Genomic DNA, 24,088 nt, shown 5'->3' on the forward strand with positions numbered 1-24,088 from the left:
TTGTGTGGTTTCAGTTACCTGTGGTCAACTGTGGCCCGAACATATTAAATGGGAAATTCCAGAAATAAACAATTGGTAAGTTTTAAATTGTGCACCATTCTGAGTAATGTGAAGAAATATCCCACCATCCTGCACCATCTTGATCCACCCCGCTCAGGTCGTGAATCATCCCTTTGTCCAGCGTATCCACACTGTCTCTGCTTCCCACCTGTTAGTCGCTTAGTCACCTAGGTGATCAGATAAACTGTCGAGGTATCGCAGTGCTTGTGTTCAGGTCACCTTTGACTTAATAATGACCCCAAAGTGCAAGAATAGTGATGCCAGCAGTTAGGATATGCCAAAGAGAAGTCAAAACTTTCTCATAGGTTTGCGTGTATAGAAAGAAACATATATGGGTGCATATATGTGGATCGATATTATCGTGGTTTCAGGAATCTACTGGTGGGTCTTGGAATGTATCCCTCCCGGAGGAGGGGGGACTGCTATGGACACAAGAATTTGAATCTGGACAGACTCTTGGGCCCTTTCCAGTTTTCTTCTTCCACAAACCCTTCCTACTTTAGCAAAGGTCTGTGTGCCTTTCCTAGACTGAGTGCATGGCCCTGACTTATCCTTGAATTCGGGAAGCCCTTATTTCTCTTCTGTCACTCCCTCTAGCTTGCTTATCAGAACAGGATAAGCCTCTGCTCCCTGGCCACCCTCCCCATCTCTGCTTACTCTCTCACCCTGGTGTTGCTGAGACCTTTCCTGGAAAGACTCTGCAGGCTGAAACCAAAGCTGGATGATTTTGCACAGACATTACTTTCTCAAATATGCAGAAGGCTTGAGTTGCCAGGATGGTGTGAACCTGCCAGTGCTTCACTATTTCCAGAACCCTGGCTCTACAGCCAGCTATTACCATGAATTTTTCCCACTGAAAATGCATTTAAGGGAAGGGTTGTAAAAATCTGGTTGCCTTATTGTATTCTTAGTACTAAGTTATTTGAAAGACATTAAAATAGACTCGCTCTTTTAAAAGTTCCAACGGTAACACGGGTGCTTTTCTGGTTTGTACTTTGCAGAAGTGAAATTTTTCTGTCAAACTCCAGCTATTGCTGATATTGTAATCCTGGTTGATGGCTCGTGGAGTATTGGAAGATTCAACTTCAGGCTAGTTCGGCTTTTCTTGGAAAACCTGGTTACAGCATTCGATGTGGGCTCAGAGAAGACACGAATCGGTACACATTCTGCTATTAACAGCAGTCAGCTGTCAGTGTAATACTTTGGGGAAGCTTCTTAAGAAATTTCAAAAACTCTACCAAGTGGCTTTCAGAATTGCAGGATCAACTATGGTGGTGTTCCCCAAAGTGCGAGTTAGGATCAGTAAATATTTATTCCTACTAATTTTGCTATGATATTGTCATTCAATTAATTATTGAACACGTTTTAATTTTGTGGAAGTCAAAATCTTCTCTGTCTAATAATAATAATAATAATAATATTTTAAAAGTTAGAGTTGGCTTGTGAGTTTATCAGGTAAAAGTTTTCTTTTTAAAGGAAACAGCTCAGTCTAGTGAAACATTAAACTAAAACAAGTGGAAATTGGAAAGAGTTTTATAGTACAAGATAATCTTTGCCACATTAAATCTAGCTGAGATAAAAAGCAACTAAAAAAACTTAAAATCTTTGAGCAACGTGTTCACTTTATTACAAAAAGTCCCCTAATTTTGCTTTTAAATGGCCATTAAGGAAACTCCTTCTTTTGAGAATAAAAACATACATATAAAGCTAGACCTTTCATCTACAAACATAATCAGACTTTTAAAAACACACACTAAGTACCCAGTTAGGTGATCACTTCTAAATGGCTAGAAAACAGATACATTTCCTCAGCCCCCAGATAATTAATTCTCCTGATTAATTCCTTAAATTAATGCCAGGAATCTCCCCCCCCCCCCACCTCCCACAGGAATCCTTCTTGAAAGTACATAGCAATGTAGGGAAAAAAATGGTGCAAGGATTAGGTCGTACATCATTGTCGCTTCTTGACTAGTCCACTAGAACTTTGATTAACCCATCGTTTCTGGGTGGGCTTTCTTTTCTTTTCCAGGTCTTGCACAGTATAGCGGTGACCCCAGAATAGAATGGCACTTGAATGCCTTTAGCACAAAAGAGGAGGTGATCGAAGCTGTCCGAAATCTGCCATACAAGGGAGGAAATACACTAACAGGTATGTTTTTGGTCCACACTTTGAGCAACATATTTTACCTAAGAATAGTTTTATTTCTCCAGTGTTCAGTAGCTATATTAACCTTTGTGAGTCTTTTTCCTTCCCTCTCTTTTCACCTGTTTTCTCCTCCAGCTACCCTGTCAATGAAATAAAAACAAATTCCTACCTTATATTCAAGGAAGGTAGTTTCTTGGCACTTATTCTGCAATCAGTCATTATCATGAAAATATCTGTGGATCTTTGGCTCACTGATATTTTTGATAAACGGAGAATGTAAGAATATTTAGGTGATAATTATCCTAGCCACAAGGGGTTGTCACAGGTTTTACCCTTACTGCATGCTATTTCCCTTCACAGGCATATAATATAGATGCTCAATTAAAATATATAGATGTTGTCATGACTTTTAAGGAAACCACAGAAATCCTGACAATTGCTTTGCCAATTTGAGGCATAATCTAATGGGTATTTTTTAAATACAACAACAACAAAATATTTAACACAAATCTTATAACAATATTACAGCATTTCTTATTTTTTCTTGCTGAAAAGTGTCACACTCAAAAGGCAGAAATTCAGTTACTCTTTGAGGTCTTCCCCCACTACCTCTAAGAAAGAGAGATAGAAAGAAATTTTTGATTCTATGGGCCATGATTATCAAAACAAAGTGTAGTGATAATGTTTGCAACAGACTCTGTTATTTGGGCATTCTTGCTTTATCTTTACTTATAAAGGTTTAGATTTTTCTGTACACAGATCTGTAATGTCTAGCTGGCCACGAATTCAATGTTCTTTGTAAATGTTAACTTCCGAAACGATGCAGTATTCAGTTATTTGTATTGCCTCTCTTCTGGTGGATTTTAGTTTTTCATCCGATCTGTCAGTGAAGAGGTTGTTGTAAAAATGAAGATGAAAGTTTGCATCTAATAAAAATCCCTTTAGTTCAATAAGTTACTCATCTTGTGGTTACATTTGCAGGATTGGAAGGATTTTTATTAGAGGTGGTTGGTTTGTGTTTATTTTTCCTTGTTTTCTGCCAGGTCTTGCTTTGAACTACATTTTTGAAAATAGCTTTAAGCCAGAAGCAGGAGCAAGGACTGGAGTATCCAAAATTGGCATTTTAATCACAGACGGGAAGTCCCAGGATGATATTATTCCACCATCCAGAAACCTTCGTGAATCTGGTGTGGAGCTGTTTGCCATAGGTATGTGTTATGTATAGTCCTGTTTCAAAAATGGGGACAGACACACAACCACTTAAAATAATTTAAGATGCAAAACACACTTCATGGGAAGCCAGGAGACCTGCACATTTTCTAGTCTTGACTCTCATCACAACGAGTCATGTGATCTGAGCCCTACATCTTTACATTTACAATGGAAGTGATGGCTACTGTCATGTACCTGTAGTGTGAAGGCCTCTAGGTGCAAAGTTTTCTGCATAAAAACTTTGTGAAAAGCAGAACATGCAATGGTTAGGTTCATACTTGTTACCTTTTACCAGTCAGGACTTTTCTCTTTAGTATCTGTCTGTAGGCTGTTTCTTTTCTGGTAGTCTATGGAGAAACCAATTTGTCATTTTTAAGTAATTAAGGTCCTGCAGTTACTTAAAGAAAGCACAAAGTTCCAGGTATGCAGTATTATTTCTCTGGAACTCTTTGAAAGGTATTTCTTGTGGAAAAGTGTGTGTGTGTGTGTGCGTGTGTGTGTGTGTAATGCAGAATAACTGCAAAAATTTAATGATGCAACTGTGCTCTTGATTAAAATGTTTACGTTTTCTTTGGCAGTAGGAAGGCCTTCTATTTAGTAGAGACCGACAAAACAAAAACAAACCCTAAATCAAGATGCCGTTCTTTTGGGCTATTCCTAGATTTGCTATCAAAATGTGGTTTATAGAATGTTTCATTCAAGAAGTATTTGCTTATCTGCTGTGTGCCAGGCATTGCGGTGGGTGCTTGGGCACAGAGATGAAGAGAGCCAAATCCTTACAGGACAAGTCCCTTCCAAGCCATGATCACCATCTCCTCTTCCTGTACTGTTTGCAACAAACTATTTTGATATTTTGTTTGGAGAGAGAGAGAGAAAGAGAGGGAGAAATAGATATAGATTTGGGAGTATCTTCCCTAGAATAGGTTTCTATATATATAAATTCGAACTTGTTGGTTTTAACTAAATGCCACGAAAAACATCGCTGATATTAAGCTCATTGCTTCAGCATGCACTAATGTGATTTTGTTATTGTGGACCCAGATCCAACTGTGCATTTTAGAAGCTATTGTAGAAGTCCTTTGGGCAAGAAACATCAGAGAGATTGATTTAATTTTCATTTTTTATTTTGCAATCTTTTTCTCCAACAAAGGAAATCCCTTCAGAAGACATAAACTAATGGGGGATTCATTCATGTGTTTACTCTCCATTTTGTGGTCGTGTTCATAATGAATGGATGAGCTTTTAAACAAAGCTTTAAGTGAATTCAGATGTGATTTGGACCTTTTTTGTGTTTTTTTTTTGGAAATTACCTGAAAACTAGTAGTATTTATTATCCTGCTGTGACCCCCTAAGGCAAATAGTTGAGAGACAACCAATTCTTTGTTACTCAGTGTGTTGAGGTCGGAAAATGAATTCAATAGCACAGCCTGGCATCTAAGAAGTAATTCATGTTGCCCCAGGTAATCTCTTTTCCTGTCTTCGTAGTACCTGTTTTAACACCCTTAGATCATTGCAGTGTCAGGGATTTATAAGAAATGCTCCTTGTTTATTGAAGCCTGGGAAAGAGAAATCTACCTTTACACCCATGAAACCCAATCCTGTGCCTCCCTTTTTCTGTTTGTCATTTCATTGGTAAATATTTACTCATTTTAAGGTGCAGCCTTCTGAGAGGCAGCATCCTAGAGTGGTTAAGAGCATATGACTTTGGATCTAGACTGCTGAGCGGAAGCCCAGGTGTACACTTCCTGGTTGTGTTTCTTTGAGCAAGTTAATTAATCTCTCTGTGCATCAGTTTACTCATCTGTATAATGGGAGAAACGATTATGCCAAACTCATAGGGTTGGTTGTGAGGATTAAATGCGTTAATATACGTAAAACACTGAAGTACTTGGGGCATAGTAAGCACACTCTAAGTGTTAACATCCACTGCTAAGACAGGCTGGAGGAGTTGCACGAGGGCCCAGGGTTTTCCCTATCACTCTAGTGCCTGCTGTATTCTAAACACCAGGCATTGCACTTGACCCGTAGCAAGGGAATTCAATAAATATTATGGAAGAACCAGAGCTTCCCTATTTGCAGTGGTTACTAGACAGCCCATTGTGTTTGTGTAAAAATTTTTTTCCCAAGCTGTTTCTTAACACTATGTTATAATAATATTCATGATAATCATTATATATTATTTTTATTCTAGCAGTATCTCTCAATTTAAGTAAACTTTTTTTAGAAATTCAAACCTGAACTTTGGATAGTTTAGAATACTGGTTTAATTCTGCAATACTCGTGCAAGACAGAAATGAGTTTCGTTGATACATCCTCAGTATCTTCATGCTGAGGAGCATGAAGATAAACCACTTAATGATTGCGAAGGTGACTTTTAAAAAGCATCAGATGGGAGAGATGCGCCCCTTTAAAGTAGCAGACACTCTGCTTGCAGTGAGACCAAGGGGCTCAGGTAGGGCACGCTGCCCATTGCCTTTTCCAATGGGACATGATGTCACAACCGTCCCTGTCGTCCTCAACGCAAGGGGTGAAAAACGCGGACGAGAACGAGCTGCAGGAGATCGCCTCCGAGCCGGACAGCACGCACGTGTACAACGTGGCCGAGTTCGACCTGATGCACACGGTGGTGGAGAGCCTGACCAGGACCGTCTGCCTGCGCGTGGAAGAGCAGGACAGGGAGATCAAAGGTAACGCGGGACAGCCGCGGCCTGCGCGCGGGCTCTTAGGGAAATTCTTACCGCCTTTCATCTTGACTTTCTAAACAGAGCCCTTTACTCTCCTGAGAAGCGAATCATCAGTAGAAACGGGTTATACTGGTGGCTCAGAGTGGGTGAGGGAGGAATACTTTAACCACTTGATAATTTCCTCCTTTAGACCATCACGTTTGTTTCTTTTAATTCAACTTCGGATTTTGAGATAATTGCCCATTTACATAGTTGTAAGAAATAGTATATAGAGAGATCATGTATACTTTTCCAGTTTCCCTCACTGGTAACATATTGCAAAACTGCAGTACAATATCCCAGGCCCGGGGTTGGCACTGATACAGTCACAATACAGAACATTTCCATCACCACCAGGATCATTCCTCTTGTCCTTTCATAGCCTCATTCACTTCGATCTCTCCCCCAACCTCTCCCAAACCCCTGACAACCACTAATAGGTTCTCCATCTCTGTATAGTTTTCATTTTGAAAATATTACATAAATGGAATCATGTAGTAGGTAACCTTTTGGGATTGGCTATCTTTACTCAGAGTAATTCCCTGGAGATGCATTCAAGTTGTTGATGTATATCGATAGCTCTTTCCTTTTCATTGCTGTGTCGTATTCCATGGTATGGATGTACCACAGTTTGTTTAACCATTCCCACATTGAAAGACATCTGAGTTGTTTCCATTCTTTGGCTGTGAACACTCATGTATAGGTTCTTCTGTGAACATACGTTTTAATTTCTCTTGGGATAAAGTCCAGGAGTGCAATTGCTATATCGTATTGTAGTTTTATGTTTAGTTTAGTTTTAGTTAAGAAATTGCCAAGCTATTTTCCAGGGTGACCATAGCATTCAACATTCCCACCAGCAATATATAGGGTATCCCCAAAAATGTATACACGTACTGTGAATAATTATGAAGGCACTGCTTATTAAAAATACATTTCACTTTCAAAATTGAGCTATCAGCTGTTAAAGTGTGTATACATTTTTGGGGACACCCTGTATGAGTGATCCAGTTTCTATGCATTGTCACCAACATTTATTATTGCTACTATTTTTTATTTAGCCATTCTGATCAGTGTGTAGTGATAGCTCTTTGTGGTTTTAATTTATACTTCCCAGATGCCCAGTGAAGTTGAATATCTTTTCATGTGCTCATTTCACATCTGTGGTATGCTCTTTGGTGAAATGTCAGTTCATGTCTTTTGCCCATTTTCTAATTAGACTTCTTTCAGTTTTTTTTCTCTTATGTTTAGTTTTAACAGTTGAGTTTTGAGAATTCTTTACTTATATTCTAGATACTAATCCTTTTTTTGGATATGTGGTTTGTTAATACTTTCTTCTGATCTGTAGCTTGTCTTATCATCTTTTTAACAAGGCCTTTTGTAGGACAAATATTTTTAATTTTGGTGAGGGACTAGATTGGGCAGCTAAGCAGTAGTTTCCTGAACAAAATTCTCTGAGAGTACTTTAGAACCCAGATTTTCCCACCAAAAAAATCTTTACATGTGGATGCTGATAAAGCATGTAATATAGTTCCTGGTCACACTTAGTGTTTAGTAACTCTGCCCCCGCACCCCACAGTGTAATGGTTACTGAAGTCCCTTGAGTAAGTGCCCCTAGAGGGTAGGAAATCCTAGAGTTCAGGGACCCTGAACTCTACATGTCCCAAGTCTTTTGTGGAATCATCTGCTTTAACGTGTACATAACACACAGTGTTTGTAAGTTGTTTAGCTCATAGTCGGTATTCAGTAGGTTGGCTGCTTTGTCTTCTCTTTTCACTGTTAGATATTGGCCATTTGTTGACTTGAAGTCTTCAGTATCGCTACTGTACCTTCTGATGTTTAAAAACACAGACTTGTGTTTTAAGAAGCTTGCGTAGCAACCTCAGCTCTGATACTTACTAATTGTGAGGCTTGGGCGAGTTATTTAAGTTCATCGTGCCTTGGTTTTCTCACCCATGAAATGGGAAGACTAATAGTAACAACTGAGAATTAAATAAAATAATACTCTAAAGAGCTTAGAAGAGTGCCTGTAGATGCACACAGGCTCGATTACTGCTGTGTTTTTGTTTTTTACTATTCCCTAACAATTTCTTTAAGCAAATTCCTTAGAGTGGAGGACTATGTGTTATTTAAGTTTGTGTCCTCAGAACCTAGTGTAGGGATTGGTACTTAATAGACGCTTAAATGTTTTGATGAACAAATGTAGGAATGAATAAGTGAATCAACTTATCTAGAGATGAGAATCTTAGAGGCAGCATAAAATCAATAGTCATTTCTGACTAATAAGAAATAACTTTGGAGAAGAGGTTCATCTTATGTGTTTTTTTAATTTAGCCTTGGCCCTTGCCACCATTGGGCCGCCGACGGAGTTGATCACTTCTGAAGTCACTGCCAGAAGCTTTATGGTTAACTGGACTCATGCCCCAGGAAAGGTGGAAAAATACAGAGTCGTGTATTATCCTACCAGAGGTGGAAAACCAGACGAGGTAACGAGGAGATAATATTTTCAAACCATTATTTTCATTTTCTCAAGTCTTCTACAGTGGAGACAGAAATGGATACATAAGGAGATTATTCTGTCACAGGCATTTAACATTATTTGACTTAAATACATTTCCACGTGTCCATGTAGTTTACTTCCATCTTTTCTTCTCACCTCCATCAGTAACCCTCAGAACAGGTCATGTATCCATTTCTAGCACAACTTATTTTGACTTCTTCTTTTTTTAAAAATTAATGAGGCCTAAAGCCAAAGAAGTCGGTAGTTGGCTATCTGACCAGAGCTCCCTTTTGCTATTCATGTATTCTTTCTACTTCGGGAGCAGTCTGAACTTTCTGCCTTAAAGATGCCTGTGTGTTCCAAATTATGTGAGTATGTGTTCCTCCGGGGCTTGGGGTTTCCTGGACGGTTGTGGGGAGATTAGTGCAATGGAGAAGCCATAGAAAGCATGTGTGGCTGGCCTTTCTCATGGGCTGGCCATCACAGGAGGATTCGTGTTGCCAAATGATTGGATTCTTCCCAGTTCCTACCTTTGATACAGCAATTCACAGGGAATATGTTAACATGTGATGAAATCTCTCTGTTTTTTTGTTTTTTTTTAAGTGCTAACCTTTTATTGTTCTAACCCCTAACCTCAGCATGTTACACAGTTTTCCTCTGGATTATGGCAGGAGTTATAATTGTTATAAGTGTTAGAGAAGTAGATCACAGAGGTTTAAATCACCTGGACAAAAAAAAATAAATCAGAATGTTTCCAATGGCTCTATCTTTTTCATGACTAATAAACCTTTTAAATGCTTCCCAAAGCTCCATGGAAAAATACCACATGTTAACTGTTATTAAGTGGGTGTGATTAGGCTAAAAACGGCACCGTTCCCATTAGGTAGGAATTAGTAAGGGAGTCTTGGACACGTTCCATTAAAGGTGTGTCACCTCAGATAGGAATTCAAGAAGAATCGACTGCACAGTGGAAAGAAGATGTGGCACAAATAAAACATTTAATGAAAAGTTCTTGCTAGAGATATTTTGGCTTTTTAATTTTAACTCTGCGTGTGGTTTAAACAGGTGGTGGTGGACGGGAGCGTTGCTTCCACAGTGCTGAAAAACTTGATGTCCTTCACTGAATATCAGGTCGCAGTGTTCGCAGTTTATTCTCACACCGCCAGTGAAGGCCTGCGGGGCACCGAGACCACTCGTGCGTACTGGATCCCGCCCCGCTCCTGACCCTGTGTGGCACTGCTAGGTGGCCTTTCCTAAATGGACGTCAGCTCTGGTTGTGCTGATGACATCCTGAGCCACATTCCTAGGAAGCAGCTGTCCTGCTGAGTGCTGTCCTAGACCATGCTTTTGTTGGGTTGTGCAGGGGCTATATATTGGGAGGGACATTATAAGACTCTGGTGTGTTTAGGAGAAGCAGCCTTAGTGGTGAAGGGCGCAAAATACATTTAATAAGCAAACAGTTAGTGAATGCCTATTAGGAACTAAGCCCTGAGCTTGAATTTGTCAGTAGAAGTAGAGAAGGAGCTCTGTAGCTCTCCTGCCCAGTAGATTACAAGGGAATTAGGTTACATCTACTTTCATTTTTTTTTATATCATTGCAGTTAAAACAAGCGTCTGAATACTAGTAATTCCTTACCTGAGCATGATCATGATAACACACACACACACAATCCTGGGAAAAGATAACCTTAAAAAACACGACTACCCACTCAGCTATTGCAAACTTGAATTGAAGTCCTATTACGTGCTTGGCACTATGCAGAGTTGGTCTAAAAACTCTACCTTTGATGGAACAATAATAACAACATAAAGAGCACCAGTAACAATGTGGCAGGCTCGATGATGACACGCCAGCCCGATGCACTGTCGGATTTATCCCTGACAATGATTCCTAAGGCGGGTATCAATATTCTCACTTTGCAGAAATATTTTAGCAACCGTCCCTGCCCTTAAGGAAGCTTTTGTCTAGTAAGTGAGGAAATGCAAACCAAGGATGTGCAAACAAATTAGTACAATGAGCTGCTACAGGCACTCAAGTGTGACAGGGATGAGCTGCTACAGGCACTCAAGTGTGACAGGGATGAGCTGCTGCAGGCCCTCCTGTCCAAGTGTGACAGGGAGCTGCACATGTAAACAAAGCCCTGAACTTGACATTGTGGTTGGAAAAGGGGGCAGGGCCAGAGTATGGAGGGCCTAGATTTATCTCTGAAAACAACATTTCGTAGTTTTCATTGGCATTGTTAAAGCCAGAAACTTGTCATTTGTCCTTAATCTCTTTCTCCCTACCTCTCAAAGATGGCCAGTCTTATTTCTTGGTGGTTCCATTTTTCTCAAACTCATTTGAATGGGGCAATGAGAATTGATTCATTTGTGTATTTGTCCATCCAGCCACCTATTCTGTCACTTTAGTAAGTGACCCAACAACTGTTTTTAATGTCTGCTGCATGTCAGACATGGGTGATGGACATAAAACGGTCAGAATGGTCTTCTTGCTCTTGAATGGCTCCCAGAGACAGGTGCCCATCACTGCAGTGGGATATAAGAAACCAGAAAATATGTCATTCCTGCTTTAAATGTTCACTGTTTACCCTCCCAGAGGGCTATGTGAACAGATTTAAGGATGAAAATTATCTGAAAAATAAGCTATGTTTCCTTCAGTAGCATGTGGATACTTTGAAATAAGCAGCCACCCTGGTAATGGCTGAGCATCACAAAACGCAATCTCCTCTTGCAGTTGCCTTGCCCATGGCCTCCGACCTTGAACTGTACGACGTGACTGAGAACAGCCTGCGGGCCAAGTGGAAAGCGGTGGCCGGGGCCTCGGGGTACCTCATCCTCTATGCTCCCCTCACCGAGGGCCTGGCTGGCGACGAAAAAGAGGTAACTGCTGCCCACTAGCGTCCTAGAATCTTTGCCTTTCTTAAAATAGACTCTTTTGGCATGAAAATTTAGTGTATATAATTTAGAAAATTCACATTAAGCAGGAGGGGGAAAAATCACTTGTAATCGCACCACCTCGAGGTAATAAGTTGTTCACATTTAAAGTCTTCTTCGATGCATTTTGAACACAGCAAATGGGAAAGGTTTTGTACCCTTCTTTTTTCATTTTGGTGGTTGTGACCATATGTTTCCATACCATTAAATAATACTTTATATAGTCACTCTAAACATCTTTAAACTTTTCCATTGTTGTTCAATCTCATATTATTGGACATTTAGATAATTTTCTGTATATATATGCCTCGTGACCATTTTTAACATATAACTTTGTTTGGTCGTCTGATTATTTCCTTAGGATAAAGTGCTAGAAATGGGGTTTCTTTTTTCTAAGGGTATGCCAGTTATTGCACTAAGTATTACCAAATGACTCGAGAGAAATTTTACATAATTTACATTTCTATATGCAGTTCACAAATGACTATTTTCCCTATGTATACTGACTTTGGAAATTTTTAAAAAAATTAATTTGCAAGGTAGGCAAATGTATCTCATTGATGTGGAGTTTTTTGTATTTATTCCAGTTTAAATAATGAATCTTTGACTTTTGAATGATTTATTTTAGTCCTCAGTTTCAATTTATAGGAAGCAATTACTATAATACAGATGCTCAAGGAATAAAGAGGAAGTGTCTGTGACACTTGGGAGTGTCCTGACAGGCAGGTGGACAAGAGAGAGTTCAGAACTTGATTCTTTAACATTGTCTAAAATCTGCCTCTGGGGACAGAAATTTTTAGGGCCAAAAATATGGCGAATCTGAGTGTCAAGAACATAGCATTGGTGACGTGTTCTTTTATTTGCAAAGTTTAGACAGCTTTTGCCCATTTGGATTTAATGTTGATTGTAATTCCCTTTTGGCAGAAGGGAAACTTAAAAATGATGTTGGAAAGATGTTCAGTTTCCCAAAGAAAGAGACAAATTAAAAAAGAAGGGGATACTAGTTCATACCCAGTAGGTTAGTAAACAATTTTTAAAGTCTGATCTGAAATATTACATATTAGTGAGCATGTGGGGAAACAGAATCACTCATATAAATTGGTACAGTTGCCTTGGAGAATAATTTGAAATGTTTCATCAAGTTAAAGATAGATATAGTTTTCGAGGTATTTATCATAGGGAAACATCCTGCAAGGATTTTTCAATGGAGAGACTCGGTCAGAACAAAATATTACAAACAAATGACATGTTCGTCAATAGAGGAATGGAAAATAGCGGCATATTTATACAAAAGAATATCATAAAGGAATTAAATAATGTCAGCTCTGTCCCTGTGTATCAACATGGATAAATCTTGAACAATAATATTGACAGAGAAAAAAATTGTAAAAATATTATGTTGTTATAGTTCCATTTCTGTATGTTGTTAAACATACAGAAATATATGTTCTTTACAGATAGATACATATGTGTGTAAAAAAAAAAAAGGGTCAATAAGATATACCTCAACATGAAGGTAGAGATGGTGAACAGAAAGAATGAGAGAGGACTTTTATTTTATCTGTATATATTAGTTCTTTTCAGAATAAGACCTAAAGTCAGTATGACAAACTGTTGATATTTATTAAATTTGAGTGGTGGCTACATCAGGGTGTATTATAGTATTTCCTCTACATTTCTATTATCTATGTTGAGATGTCTCAAAATTAAAATTTTTAATTTGATAATAATAACAGGAAGTTTTGTGACTGGACACTTGTCTATGGAGATCATTTTTCTTCCTTCCAAACCAAAAATAAAACCATCCTGTTACGCAGCTGTACTCAGTTGTTACACAACTGGGAATGTTGGCTTGCTTGATTCCAAGGGTCATAAAAATCATCCCAGAATCAAAAAGGAAGTGGCCAACTTGGGCATCGAGGGGGTTGATCTCTTCTGAATCCTGGAAAAGACTTGCAGCCCAGGTGGACAGGCCCCTTTGTTGAACTGGGCAACAAAACTGGCCCAGCTCAGTTGGGTTTGAAGTAAAGTCTGGGCCTCCAGCCAGGTGACTGGTTAGAATTAGAATTAGCCAAGTGCTGAAAGATGCCCACTTGGCACTGCCCCCAGCACGCTGGCCTGGAGCTTACACTCTTTCTAGAGAACACTTCTGATTCAGCTGCAACCACGCTCTTCTGGGGACCAAATATTCAACACTGTTCTTGCTGCAGTTGCCGCTTGTCCAGATGTAAAGAGTTCTCCTAAAACAGCACACACGGGTTTAGTTTTATGTGATTCCATAGCATCTGTTCCTAATATAAAATGATGTGACAATGAACAAGTTATAACTGCAGCCTGTTTGATGAAGGGGTTGTGAGGAAACAGGCTTATTCTGTGGAGTCTCACCTTTATCCAGGTCCACTCTGATCAGCGTGAACAGTACACGTTGGCACACCATCTGACAACGTGTGTTCTTTTCAGATGAAACTTGGAGAGACCCACACCGATATTGAACTGAGTGGGTTGTTGCCCAACACGGAATACACAGTTACAGTGTATGCTATGTTTGGAGAAGAGGCCAGCGATCCCGTTTCAGGACAAGAAACAACATGTGAGCAGTTCCGTCATTCAGATGAAATGCTGTAATGAAAGCCCAGATCAACACTGGGATCCTCAATTGGAAATACTGGTTTAGGCTGCAATCTCTTCAGAGCTAATCGTAACTTGAGAAAATGTGTATTTTGGGATTTAAAGTACAGCACAGGGAAGATAGTCAATAATATCGTAATAACTATGTATGGTGCCAGGTGGGTACTAGACTTGTCAGGAGGGTCACGTCTGAAGTTATATAAATGTCTAACCACTGTGCTATACACCTGAAGCTAATATAAAATAACATTGAATTTCAACTGTAATTGAAAAAAGTTTTTTTAAAATAAAACAGAAAATGTTTATTTTATTTAGGGGAAAGGAATATATTTCATTTAGTCTTATTATTATGAGTCATATGGATGCTAGAACTGAAATTGAGCATCCTCTAGCCACCAACGTCTTTGTCTAAATCCAAAGGCTAGATCCGAATATCGGGGAAAGAACATGGACTTTGGAATCAGAACAGCTGAGATGGGAATCCTAGCTCAAGTCACATTTTAACTGGGTGACAATGGGCAAGTAATGCCACATTTTTGAGTCTGTAAAAGGAGGAACAGTAGCAGTACAGGTGAAATACAGTAGTATAGGTGAAAGCACTTAACACACATTTACTCAATATTTCTTTTTTTCCCTACTGTTATCAGAATTAACACATTTTTTCATATAACATTTGCAGTCCTCTATCTCAAGTCTATTATAATTCGTATTTTAATGGAGTAATAATTTTGTTGGCAAGTCTACTTTTGGTTCAATGTAGGGAGTTTATAATATTTTTAGAAAAGGTAAATATAAGAAAGCATAGAGAGGCTCAGGGTCTCGCCCACCCCTCTGAGCCTTGGGAGGAGGTGAATAGCACGGTTCCTACAGCGCTTTTGTCTTTAAGATTCTATTTGGGAAACGTACATAGACGCTTAATGTAAGGAAAGAAGTTTTCTCCACATTCATTCTTTGTTAATCAAGAATGACTTGTTCTTGCTCTTCGAAGAAAGACAGATGTAATTAAAACAGCAAAGAAGCAAACAAAAAGCAACTGGGACAGCTCAACACAGAAGAAAAGAAGTTAATTACTCCAGGCAGCATCTGATGTATCAGTTGACTTAAGTGAACTTTTCCCAACTGCCCATCTATCTTTCCCTCAGAATACTCAATTCTTTATATTAAAGAAAAATGTACATTACTCTTTTCCACCATTAGCAGTTGAGTAATAGTCCTAAAAACTGATATCCTGGGTACTTGTTCCTGAGACTGGCATTTAAAAAATTAGTCTACTTTTTATTTAAATTTTAAATATTTTTATTGAACTTATTGGGGTTACATTGGTTAATAAATTATATAGGTTTCAAGTGTACAGTTCTATAATACATCATCTGTATATTGTATTGGGTGTTTACCACCCAAAGACGAGTCTCCTGCCATCACCATTTATGAACTAAGGAAACTAGACATTGCTCCCTCATACTGCCAGATTTAACTGAACTCCATGAAAATTTAGAGCTAAGTGTGTACAACACTTAATAAAATTATATTGCTTTTCTCTCTCCTACAATTTCTCTCTCAATACTTAAGGGTAAGTTTGAGAGTCAGTAAGCCTCATAAGCTCTTTATCGCCAATCCTATATATATAGAATTCATGAAAGAATTGGCCTCTCAGAGTGAGGAAACATTATACTTTGTACTATGGCTGATAGTCGTCATTATTTATCTTCTAAATTTTTGCTCTGTTGGTTCTATCAGTACTATATCACAAGTCCTTAAATCAGTTGATCAGTTGCCTGGGTTAAACCCTAGCTGCTCTTCTACTCCTACTAACTGTGACCTTGGCCAAATTACGTTAGTTATATGATCTATATAACAGGGGTAACTGTAACTCTATCCTTGCTGTCTAACTTAAGGATTTAATGGGATATGTTATATCTCAGACTCATGGAAAACATGCAGTAAATCTTAACTATTGTTTTTACTATAAACCTGTAAAAGCTCACAAAACCCTCAAAGCTATGTTATGAGATTGATAGGAATCCGCAGAAATACCAACACCTCTTTAAATATTTTTTAAAACAACAACAAAGTGTTTATTTTTATCTAGTCTCACAAAGTCACTGAGACTTATTCAGGTAGGAATGCTGCTCATTGATTCAACAAATATTTATTGAGTACTTGCTGTATTAGGGTTAAAACCCAGAACAAAATTAAACCAAATTCCCTAACCCTCTGAGATTATAATATAGTGGGGAAGAGAGACAATAGACCAATAAATGTGCAATAAAAAAAATCAGGGAGCATGGATGGATTATTTTACATAAGGTGATCATGGGAAGCCTCACTGAGAAGGCAACACATATTCAGAAACCCGAATCTTGGCTGACTCCAAGGTTTTGGGCCTGAGCAATGGGAAAGAATGGAGTTTCTATTTGCTCAGATAGAGAAACTGAGAGAGAAGATTGAGAGAGGTGGCAGGAGTCAGTGGCTTAGTTTTGGACATGTTTGGAAATGCCTAATAGACCCAAGTGGAGATGGTAGATAGGCATCACCCTCATTTTACAAATGGGAGATTATGGAATGGACAAGTTGAGTGACTTTGCCAGAATCATATAAGTGAGTGGAATAGCTAAGATTTAATTTTAGGTGTCCTGGTTGATCTATTAGGTTGCTCATTTACACCAGGGTATAATATCATTGACTGGAGAAGAAAGGCACAGAAAACTTACCTAAATCTTATTAATTTCTTGTGTAATTTATTACTATTATTCATTTCATACTGGAAAAACTTTTTACTTGTTAATTTTTTGTTATAAGTTATTACTGGGTGAAAATTTCCATTTGTAGGTAGCTTAGAAGTCAAAGACACTGTTTTTTGTCTTTTTTACACGTATGTTATTTAACACTTTAATTATTTTCTATTCCATTTCCTGCAAAGTGCCCTTAAGTCCACCAAGAAACCTGAGAATCTCCAATGTTGGCTCTAACAGTGCTCGGCTAGCCTGGGACCCGACTTCTAGAACGGTCACTGGTTATCGAATTGTATATAACAATGCAGATGGGACTGAAATCAATGAGGTAAGCTGTGGAACACGATGTCTATTTTAACACTGGTTGTGTATCAGTTTTTTATGGCTGCATAACCCACCATTCCAAAATATAGTAGCTTAAAACAATACTAATTACTTTCTTTCCCAGTTTCTGTGGGTCGGGAATTGGGGCTTGAGTGTGTAGTTCTGGTTTGGGGTCACTCATGAGACTGTAGCCAGATAGTGGCTGAAGCTGGTGTCATCACAGTGGCTTCCTAATTCACATATCTGGCGCCTGGTCTGGGGACACTGGGTCAGCTGGGAGTTGGAGCAGCCCTCTGTGTTTCTAAGTAGACTCTTCCCGTGATCCCTCTCGGTGGCAGCTTTAGGGGAGCTCACTTTTTGTGTTGGCTCAGTAGTCCCCAGACATGTGTTCAAAGAGGCAAAGGCAGAGCAACAGTTACATGGAAGCTGTGTCACCTTGAGTTGCTTCGCATCAGAAGTCACAGAATATCACCTCCGCCACAGTCCTTTGGCCGGAGATGTGGCAGCTCCCTGATGGATTCAAGATGGGGAGGAAACCAGGTCCCATCTAGGGTGGGAGGCGTGTGGGATGGGAGAGATAAATTGATGTGGCCATCTTTGGAGAATACCGTCTTCCCATTGGACTAGGGTGGGGAAGTATGTATCTTCATAGAAATAGCAAACTAGAAACGATGTCAGTGTTGCCCAGTTTATGCCTCTGCTTTTGAGTAAGTGACAACTGAGAGACCCTGGTTAGATGAACTTAAATTGAGCCCTGAATAATGCACATTTTGTGCAGGAAGGTACTTTCACATACAAGACCTCACTAAAACCCATGAAGATACAGTATCTTGTACTCAGTGATTAATACTCCTTAGAAATTCTTTTCTTGGCAATGGGTTTTAGCAGAATAGTTAGCAAAGTTATTTTTATTATTTTCCTTGTCTTGGTCCAAGAAGCTAAGACAAAGAGGGAAACATGTTGGATTACATCATTTCTGCTTTCTGACCAAATAAAGCAAGTATTTTCATATGCAGAGACAAACTTTTTCCTGTAATTAAATCCAATTAGTATTTTTCAGCATGCACCCTCATACAGGACATTGGGTAGTGAACAGGCAATAACTACACATTTGCTAACAATAAGGAAATGCAGTTCAACATCTGTCATTCAGTCTTTATAAAGCCCCAGCAAATAATTCCAACAAAGCTGGGATCATTTGGATTAGCTGCTTTGCTTTTGAAGACTTTCCACTGAAATAGTAAAAGGGTTGAAATAGAAAACACTGAGCTATCAGTGTCTCTTTGTTATCAGTGATAAGCTACACTCTCAAGGTTTACAAATTCTACTGTGTAGGAAGATCAGGCAGATAATATAAATGACCGAAACCTGCCTGCCATTAAAGGTGCAGAAACAGTCACGCCTGCAAAGAAATATACTTTCTCCTGTTTTTCTTGAAACATGAGGCTGACTTGGGGGCTATATTTCATATATTTTATATTCCCATTTTTGGGACATGGATGTAGAAAAAACTCTCCGTTGAAAGGAAGAAAGTAATTCAAGACTTATGATAAATGACCATGGATAGTGGGGCACAGTGACAGGGATGCTAGGTTGTGGTGGGGACTGATGTGCTTGGGAGTGCATACGTGTCCATCCAGGACTCAGCCAGGGTCAGCTCCTGCAGGTTGCAACTGCGTAGAAATCCAGGCAGGGGCTGCCAGATCTTGTGACCCTTGATCTTGTGTCCAGGGATTTCTATTTTTAGGTGAAGCTTACCAACTTAAAAATGTTGACTCATTGAACCACCAAAATAACACAGCAGCCATATTCACCAGTAAATACTTGTTCACTGTAGAGCATCCTTCTTTGGTAATAATTTTTCATAAAACAAAAATAAAATGTGATGTAGATGTATATGTGAGTTATATTTGTAAATATAATTAAATCATAAAATGTTTTATTGAGGTATAATCTACATACAACATATTATTAGTTTCAGGTGTACAATGTAATGATTTGATATTTGTATAATTGCAAAATGATCACCACAATAAATCCAGTTAACATTCATTTAAAAATTATAGTTGTAGCCTCTTATGGTATTTTACATTATTTGCCTTTATAAAGAATGGCCCCAGACTAATACATTTGTTCAGAAATACATTTGTTTTTTTTGTAGTGTTTTTTAATCTTGAAGATGCTAATTATTTCTAATTTTTATTGCGCTTGGAAATTAGAAAAATATGTTTGGTTAAACTGGATTTTAAATATAAGTAAATGTACTTGGAGTGAAAACTTGAGGAAAATTTATTTGAGTAAATGCATAAACAATGTGTAGATTTTATAATATTTTCATTTTGACTGGTATGTGTGTATGTGTATGTGTGCATGTGTGTTCTTATTTTTTAATTTTTCACCATGCAATTGAGACTAGAGGTTGCTCAATAGGTGTCTCTTGTTTAAATGAAATATTATTTTATCTAATTTTAGGATACATGATTTCATTTTGAATCTTCCTATCATATTTTGCTTTAATGTCTATTAAGCTTTTATTTACAGACAATTTTACAATTGGGTTTTTAAGAAACTTCCAAAACATTCTGGAATGAACTTTAAAATGTCCCAACTAAAATATTAATATGTAGCATGATTGTAAAAGCTTTCCTTTTGACTTAATTTATATTCCCCTCCTGGTCCTCCCTCTGTCTTTTCTGCATTACCCTTCTCCTCAACTTTTTGTCAACTAAAGAAGAAAAATAAAACAGAGCACTTATATGTTGTTGATGATGATGATGATGATGATGATAACAGCTAACACATGTTGGGCGCTTACCCTGAGCCAGTGTCCCGAGAGCTCTACCAAGAGCACCTAGTTCAGTCCTTATAGGAAAATGCTGCTAACACATGCCATGTCAAACCGAGGACAGAAGCCATCTCAGATAGCATGTGCTGTGAAAGGACTGGGGGAAATGTGCAAACAGGATGGAGACCTGAAGTGCTGCCATTTGAGTTTTATAAATGAAGGGTCACAGTTTTTAGACTCTCAGAAGCAAGTCCAGTTTCCGACAGCAGTGACTCAACACGAGAGCCCAGAGCGGAGCTCAAGTCCCTGGTTCCTCATCAAGGGCTGTGTCTTCATCCGGCCCAGAGTTAGGCTGACGTTAAGCTTTTAGCTAGACTGTTTGAAAATTTATTCTCAAAAATACTTGCATAAAAATGAGATTCTGGTCATTTGTTACCATTTTTCCAAATCAGCCTACATCTTAAAAGTGTTACCAATAAAACCAGTTTCAGAACTTAGTCTAAAACACAACTATGACAATTAATAAATATAAATGATACCTAAAAGTTTTTATTTGATGAAATAAAATAGTTAATGCATAAAGTATGGCCTGTTCAGTATCTAATTTATTAAATAAGTAAATAAACATATCTGTTGAAAAGATATATATTTATATATGTGCTTTTAAGTATGTATATGTACATACAGACATGCACACAGAAAACTGAGTGCATATTTGAGACTTAGGAGTTTAGAGGTCATGGCCTAATTATATATCAGTTAATAGTCTCATGGCTCCAGGAAAGTTAGTTAAGCTCTTTGGGCCTCAGATTCCTTGTTAGTAAAATAGTTACTATAAATAACAAGGGTTTGGTGGCGGGAGGAGAAGGAGCTAAGTAAGACAATGAATGCAAAGTCCCTGAGGAGTTGTTAAGGGCTCAGTAAATCTTAGCTATTACAATTTAAAACAACAGAAAGCAATATCCAAGTGCAGTTTACAAGAACATGTCTAGAACTCATGCTTTAAATATGGATTTGTCAAACAAGCAAGCAAAATAAATAAATATGGGTTTGTCTTTTCTATGAGTTTAAATAATGAATCCCTATTGTAAATAGTGTTTATGAGCATAAGGTTTAGAGTCGGAAGCCCTTGTATCTAAGACCTGTGTACTAGCTGCTTTTCCCTTGGGCAAGTTCCTTAACTTTCTGGAGTCTCATTTTGCCATCTTCAAATTACGGGTAATCATTAGCTACTCTACAAGGTTGCCTAAGGATTAAGTGGACAGATACACGCAAAGTTTGCAGACAGTATCCAGACCAGAGTAAACAGTAAATGCTAAGCATGACCTATAATATTATCAAGTTCAGATTCAGAAAAAGTAATTACATCTTTTTTTCAGTTAACTATTGCTATGTAACTAATACCCTGGCTTAAATAACAACCCATGATTATGCAACTTGGGTAGGGTTCAGCAGGGACAGCTTGCCTCTGCTCCACGTAGTGTCAGCTGGGGTGACTCCTGTACTCATCTGGGACCTTGACTGGGCCAGAACTTCCAAGATGACTTCACTTCCATGTCTGACATCTCAGCAGGGATGGCTGAAAAGGCTTGTCACTCCCCTCTCTAACAGATTGGTTGGGTTTCAGGATGAAAATGGAAGCTCCTCTGGGGTTGGCACTCTGTTATTGAACTATAATTGATTTTTTAGAGATGCATGTGGTTTCTGGATTGGCCCTTAGGTTAGATGAGCCCTTTATTATCTCTTTTGAAAAGGCTCTTTTTTGCCTCCATCTTAATTTTCATTTACTTAATGCTATTCACTCAAAAAAAATACAGTTCAACATACAGTAGTGAAAAAGCTGAACAGCATATTGCCCTCAAGGAGCTTACACTCTATGCAGGAGGTAAACAATAAACGTGTATGTAAGGAAATCCAATAATTTCAGGCTGTGATTGGTGCTGGGGAGGAAACAAACAAGGGCGTTGTTAGAGAATAACCCTCCTGAGAGAGGTGCAAAGAGAAACCCCCTCTGAGGAGGTGAAATTTAAGCTCAGTCTTGACAGATGAGGAAGGCCTAATTTTGAAAGACCTGGGGAAATAGGGTCCCAGACAAAATGAATTGCGTGTGCAAAGGCCCTGAGGTGAGAAAAACTGGGACCTGATAGAAAGTCAGTGTGACCGGAGCCCAGAGGGCAATGGAGAGTGTGGTAGAAAAAATCAGCAGCACTCCAGATTATGCAAGGCCAAGAGGTCCTCGCAGGGTGCCTGGTTTGATTTGGAAGGCAATAGGTAGCCGATGAAGGTTTTACATGGGAATGTGACATGTTTTATATTTTGGTAAAAATCACGTTGACTGCCATGAACAAATACAGTGAGTTATGTCACCTTCCCCTTAACCTCAGGTAACATCAAGATTAGTTATTGATAGTATTGTAAACACCAGATCTTAGTGATGTTTCTCCAGAATGTCTCTTGAAAACATTTTAAGTGAGATACTTCTTGGCAGAGTCTGCTCTCAGGGAAACAGGTTCATTTCTTCAGTTCCCCAGAGTATCAGTAGAGCAAGGATGCCTTACTCTGAGTACCTACCTTAAAGGCTTTTGGTGAGTATCGGCTGAGTCAATGCATGTCAAGCGCTCAGGTGGGAGGCTCCATTTCCTTGCTCTATGATATGTCCCCTGCAGCCCAAGACCCAGCCTCTCAAAGATAATGCTGTGTCTGTTCTTTGTCTGAGTCTGAGAATGACTTTGCTCAGGTCTCTGTCTTCTGGATCCTGCCCTCATCGCCTCCTACTGTATGTTTTTTTCTTCAAGCTCTGTTCTTCCCTTTTCCAGTTCTCTTTCTTTACACCCTTGGTCCTTACCCTCAGGGCTTCATCCCTTGTGTGCCCTAAAGCTATGGATACGTATGTTTCCTATACCTCTGTGGAAGATAAAGGAAAATTTCAAGTATTTACTATTATTTTTAACATGACTATTCCTTGATTCTGCCCTGCATGATGACTAATCTACGCATCTCTTATGGGAGTTACTATGCATTACTTAGTCGTGGAGTCAGCAGAGTCCAGGCAATGCAGCCCAAAACTGGCTGCTCCTAGCAGGCCAGTCTGAGAACATTCTATTTATATTAGCATAGTAAACTGTGTGCACTTTACTTTCTGTATCGTTAATGAATGGAAATAATATTGGTTGCAAAGATGCCCTGCAAATTCACTGATAGGTAATCTACTTAAGGCTGTAAGCTTAGAAATGTGTATATATAAATTGACTGTTTTTTTAATTCAGTAATATTTTTGCAGTATTTATAGCTCCACTGGCAGCCACGTGAACTAAAGACAATAATAAAGTGATTTCCGTTTCCAGCAGTTGCGAGTGTCTGATATAGCTATTATGCCTTCTCTCCTTTGCAGGTCGAAGTCGATCCTATTACTACCTTCCCTCTGAAGGGCCTGACTCCCCTCACGGAGTACACTATTGCCATCTCCTCCATGTACGATGAAGGGCAGTCAGAGCCTCTGATTGGAGTTTTTACCACGGGTAAGTGAGCCTTGTTACGGTTTGAAAAGTTCCCGAGAGTGCCTGGCTGGGCATGGCCTAGCGGCTGAGCATCGACCTAGGATCCAGGAGATTGTGGTTCGATTCCCTGTCAGGGCACATGCCCCGGTTGGGGGCTCGATCCGCAGCAGGGGGCATGCAGGAGGCAGCCGATCAATGATTCTTGCTCATCATTGATGTTTCTCTCTCTCTCTCTCCCTCTCCTTTCCTCTCTCTGAAATCAATAAAGATATATTAAAAAAAAAAGTTTCCAAGAGTAACTCTGTAGAAACCACAAAATGGAGCAGCTTCTTCAATTGTGATTTGAAAGAGATTGCATTTTCATTTTTGTTTATTTTCTGTTGTTATTAACAAACCAACAGGTGACTAGAATGCATACTGGCCTATCATTTTCTATTAGAGCAAGGGAAAGAGAGGAAAGACCATCGAAATCCGAAAGGTCTCCGCTAAATGAGAGTGAACATTGCTTTCTTCCTAATCTCACATTGTTTCTTTGGTTCTATCGATGCAA

The 24,088-nt window shown here is 38.9% G+C and overlaps 1 protein-coding gene across 3 annotated transcripts in view; it reads left to right on the forward strand.

Annotated features, from left to right (window-relative positions):
- COL14A1 (collagen type XIV alpha 1 chain) overlaps window positions 1-24,088 on the forward strand; it is a 157,148-nt gene that overhangs the window by 30,642 nt on the left and 102,418 nt on the right. For all 3 annotated transcript variants that reach the window (XM_081116373.1, XM_081116374.1, XM_081116375.1), the window contains exons 6-15: window positions 1,062-1,217; window positions 2,090-2,209; window positions 3,250-3,414; window positions 5,944-6,105; window positions 8,473-8,624; window positions 9,704-9,833; window positions 11,373-11,518; window positions 14,033-14,162; window positions 17,121-17,260; window positions 23,433-23,559. In XM_081116373.1, the coding sequence (XP_080972499.1) occupies window positions 1,062-1,217; window positions 2,090-2,209; window positions 3,250-3,414; window positions 5,944-6,105; window positions 8,473-8,624; window positions 9,704-9,833; window positions 11,373-11,518; window positions 14,033-14,162; window positions 17,121-17,260; window positions 23,433-23,559 (1,428 nt within the window). The remainder of the gene's footprint in view (window positions 1-1,061; window positions 1,218-2,089; window positions 2,210-3,249; window positions 3,415-5,943; window positions 6,106-8,472; window positions 8,625-9,703; window positions 9,834-11,372; window positions 11,519-14,032; window positions 14,163-17,120; window positions 17,261-23,432; window positions 23,560-24,088) is intronic.

This window comes from Miniopterus schreibersii, assembly GCF_964146895.1.
Source record: "Miniopterus schreibersii genome assembly, chromosome: 17".
Taxonomy (NCBI): Eukaryota; Metazoa; Chordata; class Mammalia; order Chiroptera; family Miniopteridae; genus Miniopterus; species Miniopterus schreibersii.